We start from the raw sequence: 13,474 nt of genomic DNA on the forward strand, positions 1-13,474 counted from the left end.
GAAAACTGTTGTTCTGATTAAAGAAGCAATAAAACTGGCCTTCTTTAGACTAGTTGAGTATCTGAAACATCAGCATTTGTGGATTAAATTACAGGCTCAAAATGGCCAGAAACAAAGCACTTTCTTCTGAAACTCGTCAGTCTATTCTTGCTCTGTTTAGTGAAGCCTATTCCATGCGAGAAATTGCCAAGAGTTTTCTACCTGGTTTTCTAATGATAAATTAGCCTTTTTAAAATGATAAACTTGGATTAGCTAACACACCGTGTCATTGGAACACAGGAGTGATGGTTGCTGATAATAGGCCTCTGTATGCCTCTGTATTTTGTTATTGATATATATATACGCGCACACACATATACATACGACCTCTGACCTCTGTTCAACTTTGTGATGGAGTCTTTACTATAGTAATACCAGAAAGACCCCAAAACATCTTGATGGAAGTGCGCCATCTACCTGCTAGCTACACAGGACCGCCCCGATGTGTCTAAGTTGGTAGAGCATGGCTTGCAGTGCCAGGGTTCTGGGTTCGATTCCCACGGGGAACCAGTACGAAAAAAGTATTAAAATGTGTAAGTCGCTCTGGATAAGCGTCTGCTAAATGACTAATATGTAAATGTTTTGGAGAACCTCAATTGAAAAGGCTTTTTACTCCAGGATGAGGCTTAATCTGTCCAGGAAACCAGTCCATTAACATGCGCAAGTCAATAACGTGTATCCAATGCGTTAACATCACTAGTGTATCAACCTAACTTGAAACAAATGCTCATTAGTCTTTTTTTTGTTCCCTCCTCTCTCTCCAGTTCACCTTAAGCGCCACTTCATGTTCCGGAGCCACCTGTGCTTGGTGTTTGAGATGCTCTCCTACAACCTATACGACCTGCTGCGGAACACAAACTTCCGTGGTGTCTCACTCAACCTCACACGCAAGTTTGCCCAGCAAATGTGCACAGCACTGTTGTTCCTGGCCACGCCCGAGCTCAGCATCATCCACTGTGACCTGAAGCCCGAGAACATCCTGCTGTGCAACCCCAAGAGGAGCGCCATCAAGATCGTGGACTTTGGCAGCTCCTGCCAGCTGGGACAGAGGGTAGGGCTGGGAATTGCCAGGGATCTCACGATACTTAGGTGCCGATACAATATGTATTGCAATTCTCATTATTCTATAGGTATTGCGATTTGATATTCCAAAAGTATTCATACCGCTTCACTTTTCCTACATTTTGTTACATTACAGCCTTAATCTAAGATGGATTAAATCATTTTTTACACAATACCCCATAATGACAAAGCAAAAACTGTTTTTTAGAAATGTTTACACTATTATAAAGAATAAATTGATATCACATTCACTAAAGTATTCAAATCCTTTACTCGGTACTTTGAAGCACCTTTGGCAGCGAATTACATTCTCAAGTCTTCTTGAGTATGACGCTACAAGCTTGGCACACCTGTATTTGGGGAGTTTCTCCCATTCGTCTCTGCAGATCCTTTCAAGCTCTGTCAGGTTGGATGGGGAGCGTCGCTGCACGGCTATTTACAGGCCTCTCCAGAGATGTTCAATCGGGTTCAAGTCCAGGCTCTGGCTGGGCCACTCAAGGACATTGAGACTTGTTCCGAAGCCACTCCTGCGTTGTCTTGGCTGTGTGCTTAGGGTCGTTGTCCTGTTGGAAGGTAAACCTTCGCCCCAGTCTGAGGTCCTGAGTGCTCTGGAGCAGGTTTTCATCAAGGATCTCTCTACTTTGCTCTGTTAATCTTTCCCTCGATCCTAACTAGTCTCCCTGCCCCTGAACAACATCCCCACAGCATGATGCTGCCACTACCATGCTTCACCATAGGGATGGTTCCAGGTTTCCTCCAGTTGTGATGCTTGGCATTCAGGCCAAAGAGTTTAATCTTGGTTTCATCAGACCAGAGAATCTTGTTTCTCATGGTCAGAGTCCTTTCGGTGCCTTTTGGCAAACTCCAGTCGGGCTGTCATGTACATTTTACCTAGGAGTGGCTTCTGTCTGGCCACTTTACCATAAAGGCCTGATTGGTGGAGTGCTACAGAGATGGTTGTCTTTCTGGAAGGTTCTCCCATCTCCACAGAGGAACTCTGGAGTTCTGTCAGAGTGACCATCAGGTTTTGGTCACCTCCCTGACCAATCCCCTTCTCCCCCGATTGCTCAGTTTGTCCCGGGCTGTCAGCTATAGGAAGAGTCTTGGTGGCTCCAAACTTCTTCCATTTAAGAATGATGGAGGCCACTGTGTTCTTGGGGACCTTCAATGCTGGAGAAATGTTTTGGTACCTTTCCCGAGATCTGTGCCTGGACACAATCCTACCTCGGAGCTCTACAGACAATGCCTTCGACCTCATGGCTTGGTTTTTGCTCTGACATGCACTGTCAACTGTGGGACCTTTTTATATAGACAGGTGTGTGCCTTTCCAAATCATATCCAGTCAATTGAATTACCACAGGTGGACTTCAATCAAGTTGTAGAAACATGTCAAGGATGATCAATGGAAACAGGATGCACCTGAGCTCAATTTTGAGTCTCATAGCAAAGGGTCTGAATACTTATGTAAATAAGGTATTTCTGTCATGGGGTATTGTGTGTAGATTGATGTGGATTTTTTTTATTTAATACATTTTAGAACAAGGCTGTAACGTAACAGAATGTGGAAAAAGTCAAGGGGTCTGAGTACTTTCTGCATGCACTGTATGTCTGCGGCAGAGAGACGAGGGAGAGCATGATAATTTTTTATTTTTATTATCAGACATCAGATAAAATAAAATCTCACTAGTTAAAAAGATGGTGAACAAGCTATAGGATGAAACATACTGGAGTTTTTGATAGGTAGCGAAAGCTACTGAGCAAAAACTAGTTGGATACTTGTACTCAAAGTATCGATTATAATTGTGATTTGTAACTATCGATTCCCCCCTCCCCCCCATCACTAACAGAGGCTGGGTGAATGAGGATGTGACGCTGATGTTGTTTTTTCTGGAAGTTAATGGTCAATTTTATGCTACTTCAGGTCTTACACCAAAACTGAGAATCTGATATTTTTGTGACCCACTATGGATTCTCTATTTAATGGATTGATTTAGATTTATTATTGGATAGATGGCTTGGTAGAGTATGATGTAGAAAGATACAAAACAAGTTTTTCATTTGTTTTTTTGTGGAAAGGGTTGCACATTACATGGCTAGAAAAGGATCAAAATGCCATGTGCTAATAGCCGTGACCTCTTTCTCTCCCCTCAGATCTACCAGTACATCCAGAGTCGCTTCTACCGCTCCCCAGAGGTGCTGCTGGGCATGCCTTACGACCTGGCCATCGACATGTGGTCCCTGGGCTGCATTCTGGTGGAGATGCACACTGGAGAGCCCCTCTTCAGTGGGGCCAATGAGGTAGGACTCATGGAATGAAAAGATGTAGTCTTTATTTAGGATGATATGACTTGTCAGATAATGCTTAATTGTGATGTGATGCTTCATTGTGCTCATGTGAGAAAGATTTTCAGTTTTTGTCTTCATCAAGATGAGTGTAGGGAGTGAGAACCTAATAAAGACCAACAGAGGGAGCTGTAGAGCTTTGAACGTTTCACTAGGAGACAGGACTTCACTTTTCACCTAGTTTAGTTGTTGTATTGTTGATAAATGTAATGTAAGACCTTCACATGCCTTTTAAACTCAGTCCTTTTTCCTATACTGAGGTGCAGGCAATTTAATACGCAGTTAGTGCCAAATAGGGTAAGACATTCTTAATTGTGGTCTTCTGATTTTTCAGATTGATCAAATTAACAAAATAGTGGAAGTTCTGGGTGTCCCTCCCAATTACATATTGGACCAGGCGCCTAAGACCAGGAAGTTCTTTGAGAAGATATCGGACAGCACGTGGGGTGCAAAGAAGACCAAAGATGGCAAAAGGGTGAGTTCAACAAATCACTCTTGTCAATTATGTTGTTGGGATGTCATAAATGTCCTCTGCAATAGTGAGTGTATATATCCTCAGTCTCTGTTCTGTGTGTGCGCAGTATAAGCCGCCGGGCATGCGGAAGCTGCACAGCATCCTGGGTGTGGAGGCGGGGGGTCCTGGGGGGCGGCGGGCGGGCGAGTCTGGCCACGCTGTCGCTGACTACTTGAAGTTCAAGGATCTGATCCTTCGGATGCTGGACTACGACCCCAAGAGCCGCATCCAGCCCTACTACGCCCTGCAACACAGCTTCTTCAAGAAGACTGCGGATGAGGGGACCAACACGAGTAGCAGCGTGTCCACCAGCCCCGCGCTGGAGCAGTCCCAGTCCTCGGGAACCACCTCCAGCACCTCCTCCAGCTCAGGTAGGGAGAGCAACGCAGCCGCAAAGCTGCATGGAGAACTGGGGGTTCACTTTGAAGCATTAGCGTGACCTTAGACCCATGTCTCTGTCCAATCCTGGGGAACCCCCGGGTGTTCACTTTGTTTGCTCTTGCCCCGCACACTCTGGGATTCCCAAGGAATACATTTTTTTCAGTACCGGATTAGACATGATGAAATTATAAAAATGTGTTATTAACTAACAGCTCATGTACGGTAGTGCAGAGCCTTAAGGGAGATTGGGACTATCTCAAATGTTCAACATAAATTTAATGTCAACCGATTTCTATTTGGGTTTCTGCTCTGCAGGAGGGTCGTCTGGCACTAGCACCAGTGGGCGGGCGCGCTCGGACCCAACACATCAGCACCGGCACAGCGGAGGTCACTTCAGTGCTGCTGTGCAGGCCATGGACTGCGAAAATCTCTGCCCACAGGTAAGTCTCACACACACACACACTATTGCTCCTGGCCAAGTGACCCCCACTAGATTGTCACTTAGTCTATAACCCAGGTTGACAACCTTTACCTTAACTCCCATTTGAGCTGGATGAGCCCTCTTAGGCACAGCTTGGGGAAGTATTGGGTTTTCTAAACATAGGTGTCACTCTTCAGACAGAGTTGAATAACCTATTATCAGTCATTTGAGTTACTGACTGTTGCTGTTGTGTGTCAGGCGAAGCAGCCGTTCCCTCCCCCAGTTGGCTGGGCTGGTGGCAAAGGGGCGCAGACAGTGACAGTGGAGACCCACCCCGTCCAGGAAACCACCTTTCACGTGCCTCCCCAGGCGCCCAAGGCCATCCACCCCTTGGCCCCCGGCAACAGCTCCTCTGCCCACCAGCACCATCACCACGGACACCATCACCCCCACCACCCCCATGGACAGCAGGGCCTGCCTGCACGGCCCAGGCCCCGCCTCTACCACTCCCCTGTCAACAGTGCCTCCACAGAGAACTCGGTGGAGGTGGTGCACGGCCACCTGTCTATGACCTCCCTGTCTTCCTCCTCCTCCTCCACATCTTCCTCCTCCACCGGGGCCCAGGGGAACAAGGCTTACCAGCTGCGCCCGCTCCCTGCCAACGCAGCCTTGGACTTTGGCCAGAACGGCAGAATGGGACTGGGTGCCTTCTCCAACCCCAGGCAAGAGACTGGGATGGCGGGCCACCCCACCTACCCCATGGGCATGAGACAAGGCATAGATAGGGAGGAGTCGCCCATGGCAGGAGTCTGTGTACAGCAGAGTTCTGTCGCCAGTTCGTGACTAAACTGAGAATGTTTTGTTTTTTTTGAAGGTGGTGGGTTTTTATTTCAACAAAAAAAGTGCATAAAGAATCAAAAAGCTGCTTTAAACTATAGGGGGAGATTATCACTTACCCTCTACCACAGTGCAAAGCCCACCATCTCTCCAACTCCTCCCCATGCCACCCTTGGGTTTCTCTCTTCACTTTGGTTTCAAATGGGATTTTTCGCTCTACCATTTTCAGTGTTCACAGGGAATTAGATTTTTCCTGCAAACGATCTTGCATAACATACTTCACAACAGTACTGAAGCATCCATTCATTTCACATACAACTCTCACTCGACTCTGCATGGTTTGCATTATTCCTTGTTATTGTCAGCTGAGCGCTTAGAAGTCTGTGGGTAGAAAATGACGTAGACATTATTTGTTAACGGCTATTTAGTAAAGAAATTGTTACAGCACCATAACATTTCCAGCAACTCCTATCCACACATTTGCACTTTTTTCCATACAAGAATAATTTTCTCTTTGGATTTATGTTCTCATTTGAATTTTTCTGTTCTGTTGTGCAATTCCACCTGTGAGACCTGAAGTCTATACTACAAAGCAGGATCAATGAGTTAGCTAACTTTTATAAACAACCAGGTTGTTGTCATTAGACCATTTCCATTTCAAGCTTATATATTTTTTTTAATAAGTTATTTACGAATATTTAGGCAATTTGGCTGGCTAACTAATGCTACAACTGCTTTGTAGTATACCTGTCTATAGAGTGGCAGAGGATTGAAGCATTATGCAGGGAGTTTCCATCTCGCTGGGTTTGTCTGTGTCACGCTTTCTTTGAGAGGAATGTGGATGCGCTGCGCTGGGGGCCAGCCATGTACAGCTGTGCAGCAAAGTGCCATGCTGGGAGGCCCCAGGCCAGTAAAGGTGGGCCCTCCTAGCCCTCCCCTGGACTCTCAAAAGGCCACACTGAAGAGATGTAGTTAGGAGCAGTGGCCAGGGCCGATCCACCCCAAACCTACAGTACAGATGTCCGGGCAGTGTCCGTTTTTTTTAGATAACTCTTTGGCCTTATGTTTTTTTGGACTCTGAAATTAAGGGGGGGTGGGGAAAGAAGCTGGACATTATCGTTTAAATGAGAAAAAAGCTTTCCTCTATTTTTGCAGTTTGGATTAAAAAAAACATAATTCTTAACAAAGAAAAAGTAAGAAAAAATGGGTTTTGAGAATGGTAATTTGAGGCCTTTAACTAAAACGTGTGACTTGCGAGGTCCAGTGATTGCCGGGCCTTGTAAGTTCACAGAAGTATTTTTGTTGCAAGATGGATGGAATTAGCTATGACTGTGTCCCTTCCATCTTTTTACTTGCTTTTCTTTGTTTCTTCAGCATGCGGTTCCTCCAACAGAGCTTCTGCAAAAATATCTTCTGTTCATCTTCAAAATGAAAACATGCTGAATTTTATGTGACTGCTTTTTTGCCTCACAATTATGCTGTGAATTTTACAAGAATTTATTTTCCCTTTTGATAATTTATTGTACCAAAGCTGTTTTTATAGCACATAGATGTCTGTAACCAATAATGTAGCAGTTCTGCACTTTGACACAAGGTGTATCAAGACCTTTTTTAAAGGTCAGTAAAAATGGCTGTATCTATTGCTTTAGCAAAACTGGAACTGTTGTTGAACTCAGTACATTTAATGTTAGCTGTATCTTCAACAGAATTGGTTGTAAGGTTTTTTTCTCTCTAAAAAGACAAAAAATACAATCAAAAACAAATATCTCATTGGTAGAACTTTTTTCTGTTCTCAAGGACTTGAGGGACAATAGATGCCAACGCTGGTTGCTACTCTGCGGGTTCCGGAGTATCAGTATGGTGGCTGTTAGTTGAGGCAAGTCCTCGTATTCATGAGTTGAAAGTGAGAGAGGAAAGATGTGAACAGTGCATTAATCTTTCAATTTGTGACCATGTATTCAGAGGCTGTTTCAAACGTGCCTGTCTGGATAAAGCTGCCTTAACTACTTTCGGCAGTCTTCATGGCAGTGGCTAAAATGGGTTTCCCCCCTCAATTTAGAAGCAACCTTTTTTGACCTAGCTAGCAGAGAGGCACTGTACACATCCACATTTTTGCTGGGATACTGCTCTAAATTAGGTAAAATAAATGTTTGACTGAAGCTCACACCATGGGTGTTGAATCCAAAAGGAAACTAGTAGGGAGTAATGGTGTGAGAAGTGAGACCTGCCTGCTGGAGTGTCATACTCCAGTCTCATCATGTGATGCCTGAGGATACAGGAGTACTGGCCTAAGTTTTGTACGCGTTGCAAAAATTTAAGGGGGCGGCAACAGCTAGAGGAAAGGTGTCCATGACATCACAGGCTTCAGGTGTTTACTTTTCAACCCCATTTTAATAGCTGAAATAGAATTTATTATGTATATATTTGTATTTTTTTAATAAAGGAAGTTTAGAACTCACTACTTTTTTCCTAATGGTATTTTGAGTACATTTAAGTCGATGTGGAGACCATGCAGTGGAAGTTCTGTGATATTAGTCAGTGGGTAACTGTGCTTCCAGGCCAAAGTAGTTGACAATGCCAGTACAAATGCAAAACCTTTAGGGTTTAAATTAACAGGAGAGTAGATATTCATACCTTAAATTTTATAGACAGGGTATAGTGTGTGGATGTGTCTACAAACCTGAATGACAGCTGTGTTTTAATATATAAATACATAAGCAATTATGTACATATATTACAGGAACTATTTTTAGGTGCATTAAAATTGGCATAAGCTTCCACCGTGGGGCCATTTGCAGTCGGGCTACTGATGTGTGTGTGTGTAAGTGAAAGCCATGATCGTCAACAAACATCCAACTTTTACTCCCAAGTGTTCGATATCATTTCTGCTCTGCTCCCTGTTTCATTGGAATACAGGCTTTTTATTGCCACCCTTGCCTTCCTGTCCCCCAGTCGCCTGGTTTTGAGTGATTGACAACAGTTTGGTTACAGGACATCTGACGTGCATTGTAAAGATTAAACGGCATGGGAAAAGATATACCTGTGTCCACAGATTGTAAGATCTAGTCAATACTTGCTCTGTATATGAGAATGTTGCAAACATTTTAAAAAATGGACAAGCCCTTTGTATTATATTCAAGCGGTCTTATGTATGATAAAAAAAAAATGATCAACTTGTACTGAGTCTGCTATTTGTTTCCTTTTTCCTTGCCACTTTCTTTGGTTCTCAGATGGATAAGGACTGGAATTTAATCACAGTAGACATGTCTAGAATGCCAAGTATTTTAACTAGTCTAGTTCCCATCATGACAATGTTATGCTTCAGTAAGGATAATGAAAAGCACAATCTTCACAATACTTCAACTTTTTACACAATGGCATTGAATGTGTTAACCCTCCCCACTTGGTCCTTTTATTATGAAAGGATTTCCATCATTCTTAAAATGTCCAAATAATTTGCCAATAGATCAGTTCCTTTACTCTCATGGAATTTCAGGAATGTTTCTCATTTTGTAGTCAAAATGGCACTGAAGAACCAAATTAAAACCGAATGTTCAGGCGCTGCAGAAAGTGAGCCTAAAAGACCTTGGTGTGACATGCCAGGTAACACCTGTGAGATACCTTTTGAAATCAACATCTGAAACTTTTTGCAGTTGCTGTTTTCTTGATGTTTGATATACTGTAAGAGGCATCCTCCTTTGTTTGACACCAGAGACCATGTATTTAGTGTAGTGGCTGAGGTGTTGGACTGATTGGCAGACAGCAGGATTGTATTGGTGTTTAGAAGTACACAATACTTGTTAGGAACTGTCATTCCTCCTCAGACCTCACTTTTCAACTAGTCAAGTGTCATCCTTCCCCTAGTCAAGTATCGGACCTGCACTCGTCAAGCGTCCCCCCCTGCATTGTTCAGGTATCACCCCTCTGACTCACCTGTGCATCAGTTCTCACTCTTGCATTAAAGCACATTTTTAAATTGCAATGAGCTTTTCTATTGCAATGAGCTTTTCCAGCTAGCGATCATTTCTGATTGAATTCATTTCAACAATACAATATCTTAGGGACATCATTGCACGCGTGATAGAACAACATTATGTACGGAAATCCATTTTACTGCGATGCTTCCCAGCTCTGCTTCGTCAAGAAACGAAGTGGCACTGGTTTCCCATCTTTAACTTGCTAGCTAGCTGTGTTCCTTTATTGACAGGCTAGCTAGCACCCAAACTACATAGATGGGGTAGGTCTGGTTACAAAGCAGGATCAATGAGTTATAGACAATTAATTTGCTTTCATTTTGGAATGGGCATGGTTTTCTTTATTGCTTAAACCAACCAATGTTATTTAGCTATGGTGATGTATCAGAATTGGAAGAATGTAATAGGTTATCCCAGATCTGGGAAGTGGAGTGGTTGAGTTAACTTGCCGCCAGTGGAGTTCCAATGTGTGACATTCATATTAGCTAGCAACATTTTCATTGAAATTAATTGAATCATAGCTAATTATGAAGATAATTGCTAGCTACGTTTTCCCAAACTTATAGCTCCACGTTTTTTTTGTTGTCAAATGTGCCTGTTTTTCGGCTAATGGAAAAGTTCATCATTGTGCAAAAAAGGTGCAGGGTGAGAATTCAAAGTGAGGCTTGACTAGAGCAAGGATGATTACTGACCAATGCAGGCGTGAGGAATGACGAGTGCAGGGTTGATTCTTGACTAGGGGTGGGTTGAGGAGAAGGGGTGATGCTTGACTTGTGCAGGGTTAAGATGTGACTAAGTGAGGGGTGAGGTCTGAGGAGGAATGACGAAGTTCCTGTGAGGCCATCGAAGGTGTGCCCAGGTGTTAGCAACTTGAGATAGTGAAGTGTGGGAAGGAAAGAGGTTGTGTATACAGTGTAAATATTGGGACATTTGTAATTCTTCCCTCTCAAACCAATATGTATTAACCCTAGATTACTTACAGGGGTGTTGTTTTGTAGCCACCCGCAGCAATTTTGGCACTCCATTGTAAAAAATATTTTGAAGGCATTTGGAAATGAATGTCTACATTAGTTTTTGACAAGTGTATTTTATTAGACACCTTAATACATACTTTTAAATTATATTAAGTGAACAGAACATGAACATTTTAACTATACTAAAATATATTTTTTAGAGTACTAATCTGGCCAATCATAGTCCAGGTACCGGGTGTGCAGGCTCTTGGGACATTCATTGGAACCTTTTCATCTAGGTAGTCAGGTAGTCCTGACCATGCCTCAGGACTACCTGGCATGATGACTCCTTGCTGTCCCCAGTCCACCTGGTCGTGCTGCTGCTCCAGTTTCAACTGAACCCTGACCTGTTCACCAGACGTGCTACCTGTCCCAGACCTGCTGTTTTCAACTCTAGAGACAGCAGGAGCGGTAGAGATACTCTCAATGATCGTCTATGAAAAGCCAACTGACATTTACTCTTGAGGTGCTGACTTGTTGCACCCCAACTACTGTGATTATTATTATTTGACCTTGCTGGTCATTTATGAACATTTGAACATCTTGGCCATGTTCTGTTATAATCTCCACCCGGCACAGCCAGAAGAGGACTGGCCACCCCTCATAGCCTGGTTCCTCTCTAGGTTTCTTCCTTGGTTTTTGCCTTTCTATGGAATTTTTCCTAGCCACTGTGCTTCTACACCTGCATTGCTTGCTGTTTGGGGTTTTAGGCTGGGTTTCTGTACAGCACTTTGAGATATCAGCTGATGTAAGAAGGGCTATATTAATACATTTGATTTGATTTAGTGATGGCAAGTTTAAGGTCGTGTCGGCGGCGGCGGTAGCTAACGTGGCAATTTTTCTGCGTCCCGGCTTTCACAGCTCTCCTTATCTGAGGACAGAAAAAAACACAAAGAAACAGGCTTCATTATACTAAAATTAGATATAACTGAATATTATGTTGCTATTATCTCTCTGTCCTAATACATAGTCTTCATTACTATGGACTGGAACTGGAGAATATTTTAATATTGTCCTCCCACAAAATGACCTGCCCTTTCCAGTAGCCTACACTCTCCCTTTACTGACAGCTGGAGCTGCAGTCGTTTCACCCCCTCCATGGCTGTTATCTACAAATGCATTTCGAGCTTGTGTTTTTAATTTACAATGATACATCAAGATAGATAGCTAATAGGAAGTTACATTACATTTGATTCACTTAGCTATATAATGGCCTACTGTAGGTAGCAGTAAAGGGCTTGGGCTACATAAACTCAGCAAAAAAAGAACCGTCCTCTCACTGTCAACTGGGTTTATTTTCACAAACTTAACATGTGTAAATATTTGTATGAACATAAGATTCAACAACAGACATAAACTGAACAAGTTCCACAGACGTGATAGGTGAAAACTGAGGATGGATCATCAACATTGTAGTTACTCCACAATACTAACCTAAATGACAGAGTGAAAAGAAGGAAGCCTGTACAGAATTAAAATAATTGTTTGTAACAAGGCACTAAATAATACTGCAAAGAATATGGCAAAGCAATTAACTTTTTGTCCTGAATACAAGGTGTTATGTTTGGGGCAAATGAAACACAACACATTACTGAGTACCACTCTCCATATTTTCAAGGATAGTGGTGGCTTCATCATTTTATGGGTATGCTTGTAATCGTTAAGGACTGGGATGTTTTTCAGGGTAAAAAAGAAATGGAATGGCGCTAAGCAAAGGCAAAATCCTGGTTCAGTCTGCTTTCCACCAGACACTGGGAGAGGAACTCACCTTTCAGCGGGACAATAACCTAAAACACCATTTTTATACCTTATCCTAAACATGATGGGATGTTAATTAACTCAGGAACCACACCGGTGTGGAAGAAACTGCTTACAATATACAGTACTTTGTATCCCTTATTTATTTTTGGCAGTTACCTGTATCACCAGTGAAATGGAAATGCTCTTCAAGAATTATATTTCCTTGTTTGTTTTTTATTTAATGCATATTAACTATATTTATGTTCCTCATATATGTCTAATGGCTTGTCAACCACTAACAACACCTAACACACAGCCCCATGACAAGTACGCTGATTCATACCACTTACGCGTTCTCTTGTTTTGAGGGCAAATCAAACATATTTCTTTCAAACATACTGTAGAAATGTATTTAAAAAATGTGTCACTATAGTCATTTTGGTTTCTGTACAATGATTGTGCTTTCATATAAAGCATGCTTTCCATCCATCCATTGCCAGTGCGCTATCACACTGAGGACCTGCATGGGGCTGGGTTGGGGGGCAGAGAGTAGAGTGGTCAGTGACAAAGAAGTAGTGCCAAACCAAAGAAAAGACCAACATGGAAACTTTCTACAACATTGTTGGCTGTTTAATTCTCTAGAAGACATTGGAATTTCACATGAGAGGAAAGGTAAACTCTCATAGGATAATAGTGCCAAATTCAGCAGTAAACAGTGACATGTATTGATGATAATGAGAGGTGTGTGTGGGGAGGGTTCTACAGTAGTGATTGTTGGGGCTCATTCAAGTCATTGTGAAGCAGCATAACTCTTTACATGGAGATGTTAGGGAAAGGCAGAGATGGTCTATAGAAAAGGACAGGTTTTTATCACTATAATCTTACTTTTGTTTCTTACGCTGCAATGAATACAAATCCATGGAGAAACCAAAATGAAAACGTTTTTGTACCAGCACATTTTGATTGTTTGATGCGTTACCCTCCTACTCATCTATATGAGTAGGAGGGTAATGCGGAGTAATATAATGGACATCCGTTCTGAAGGTCCTGAAATTCAGCCATAAAGTAGGCTACATTCACTTTCACCTCAGATTGTGACTGAAATGTGTGTGGGCGTGCGCGCATCTGTGTGCGGCTGTGAGCTTGTGTG

General features: G+C 42.8%; 1 protein-coding gene across 5 annotated transcripts in view; it reads left to right on the forward strand.

Moving 5' to 3' along the window:
• The window catches only part of LOC115154229 (dual specificity tyrosine-phosphorylation-regulated kinase 1A), a 40,420-nt gene extending 31,644 nt beyond the window's left edge, over nt 1–8,776 (forward strand). For all 5 annotated transcript variants that reach the window (XM_029700236.1, XM_029700237.1, XM_029700238.1 and 2 more), the window contains 6 exons: nt 804–1,090; nt 3,253–3,399; nt 3,779–3,919; nt 4,026–4,329; nt 4,655–4,779; nt 5,019–8,776. In XM_029700236.1, the coding sequence (XP_029556096.1) occupies nt 804–1,090; nt 3,253–3,399; nt 3,779–3,919; nt 4,026–4,329; nt 4,655–4,779; nt 5,019–5,603 (1,589 nt within the window). In that variant the 3' untranslated portion in view covers nt 5,604–8,776. The remainder of the gene's footprint in view (nt 1–803; nt 1,091–3,252; nt 3,400–3,778; nt 3,920–4,025; nt 4,330–4,654; nt 4,780–5,018) is intronic.
• Nucleotides 8,777–13,474: the final 4,698 nt, after the last annotated feature.

The sequence above is a fragment of the Salmo trutta genome, chromosome 19 (assembly GCF_901001165.1).
Source record: "Salmo trutta chromosome 19, fSalTru1.1, whole genome shotgun sequence".
Lineage (NCBI taxonomy): Eukaryota > Metazoa > Chordata > Actinopteri > Salmoniformes > Salmonidae > Salmo > Salmo trutta.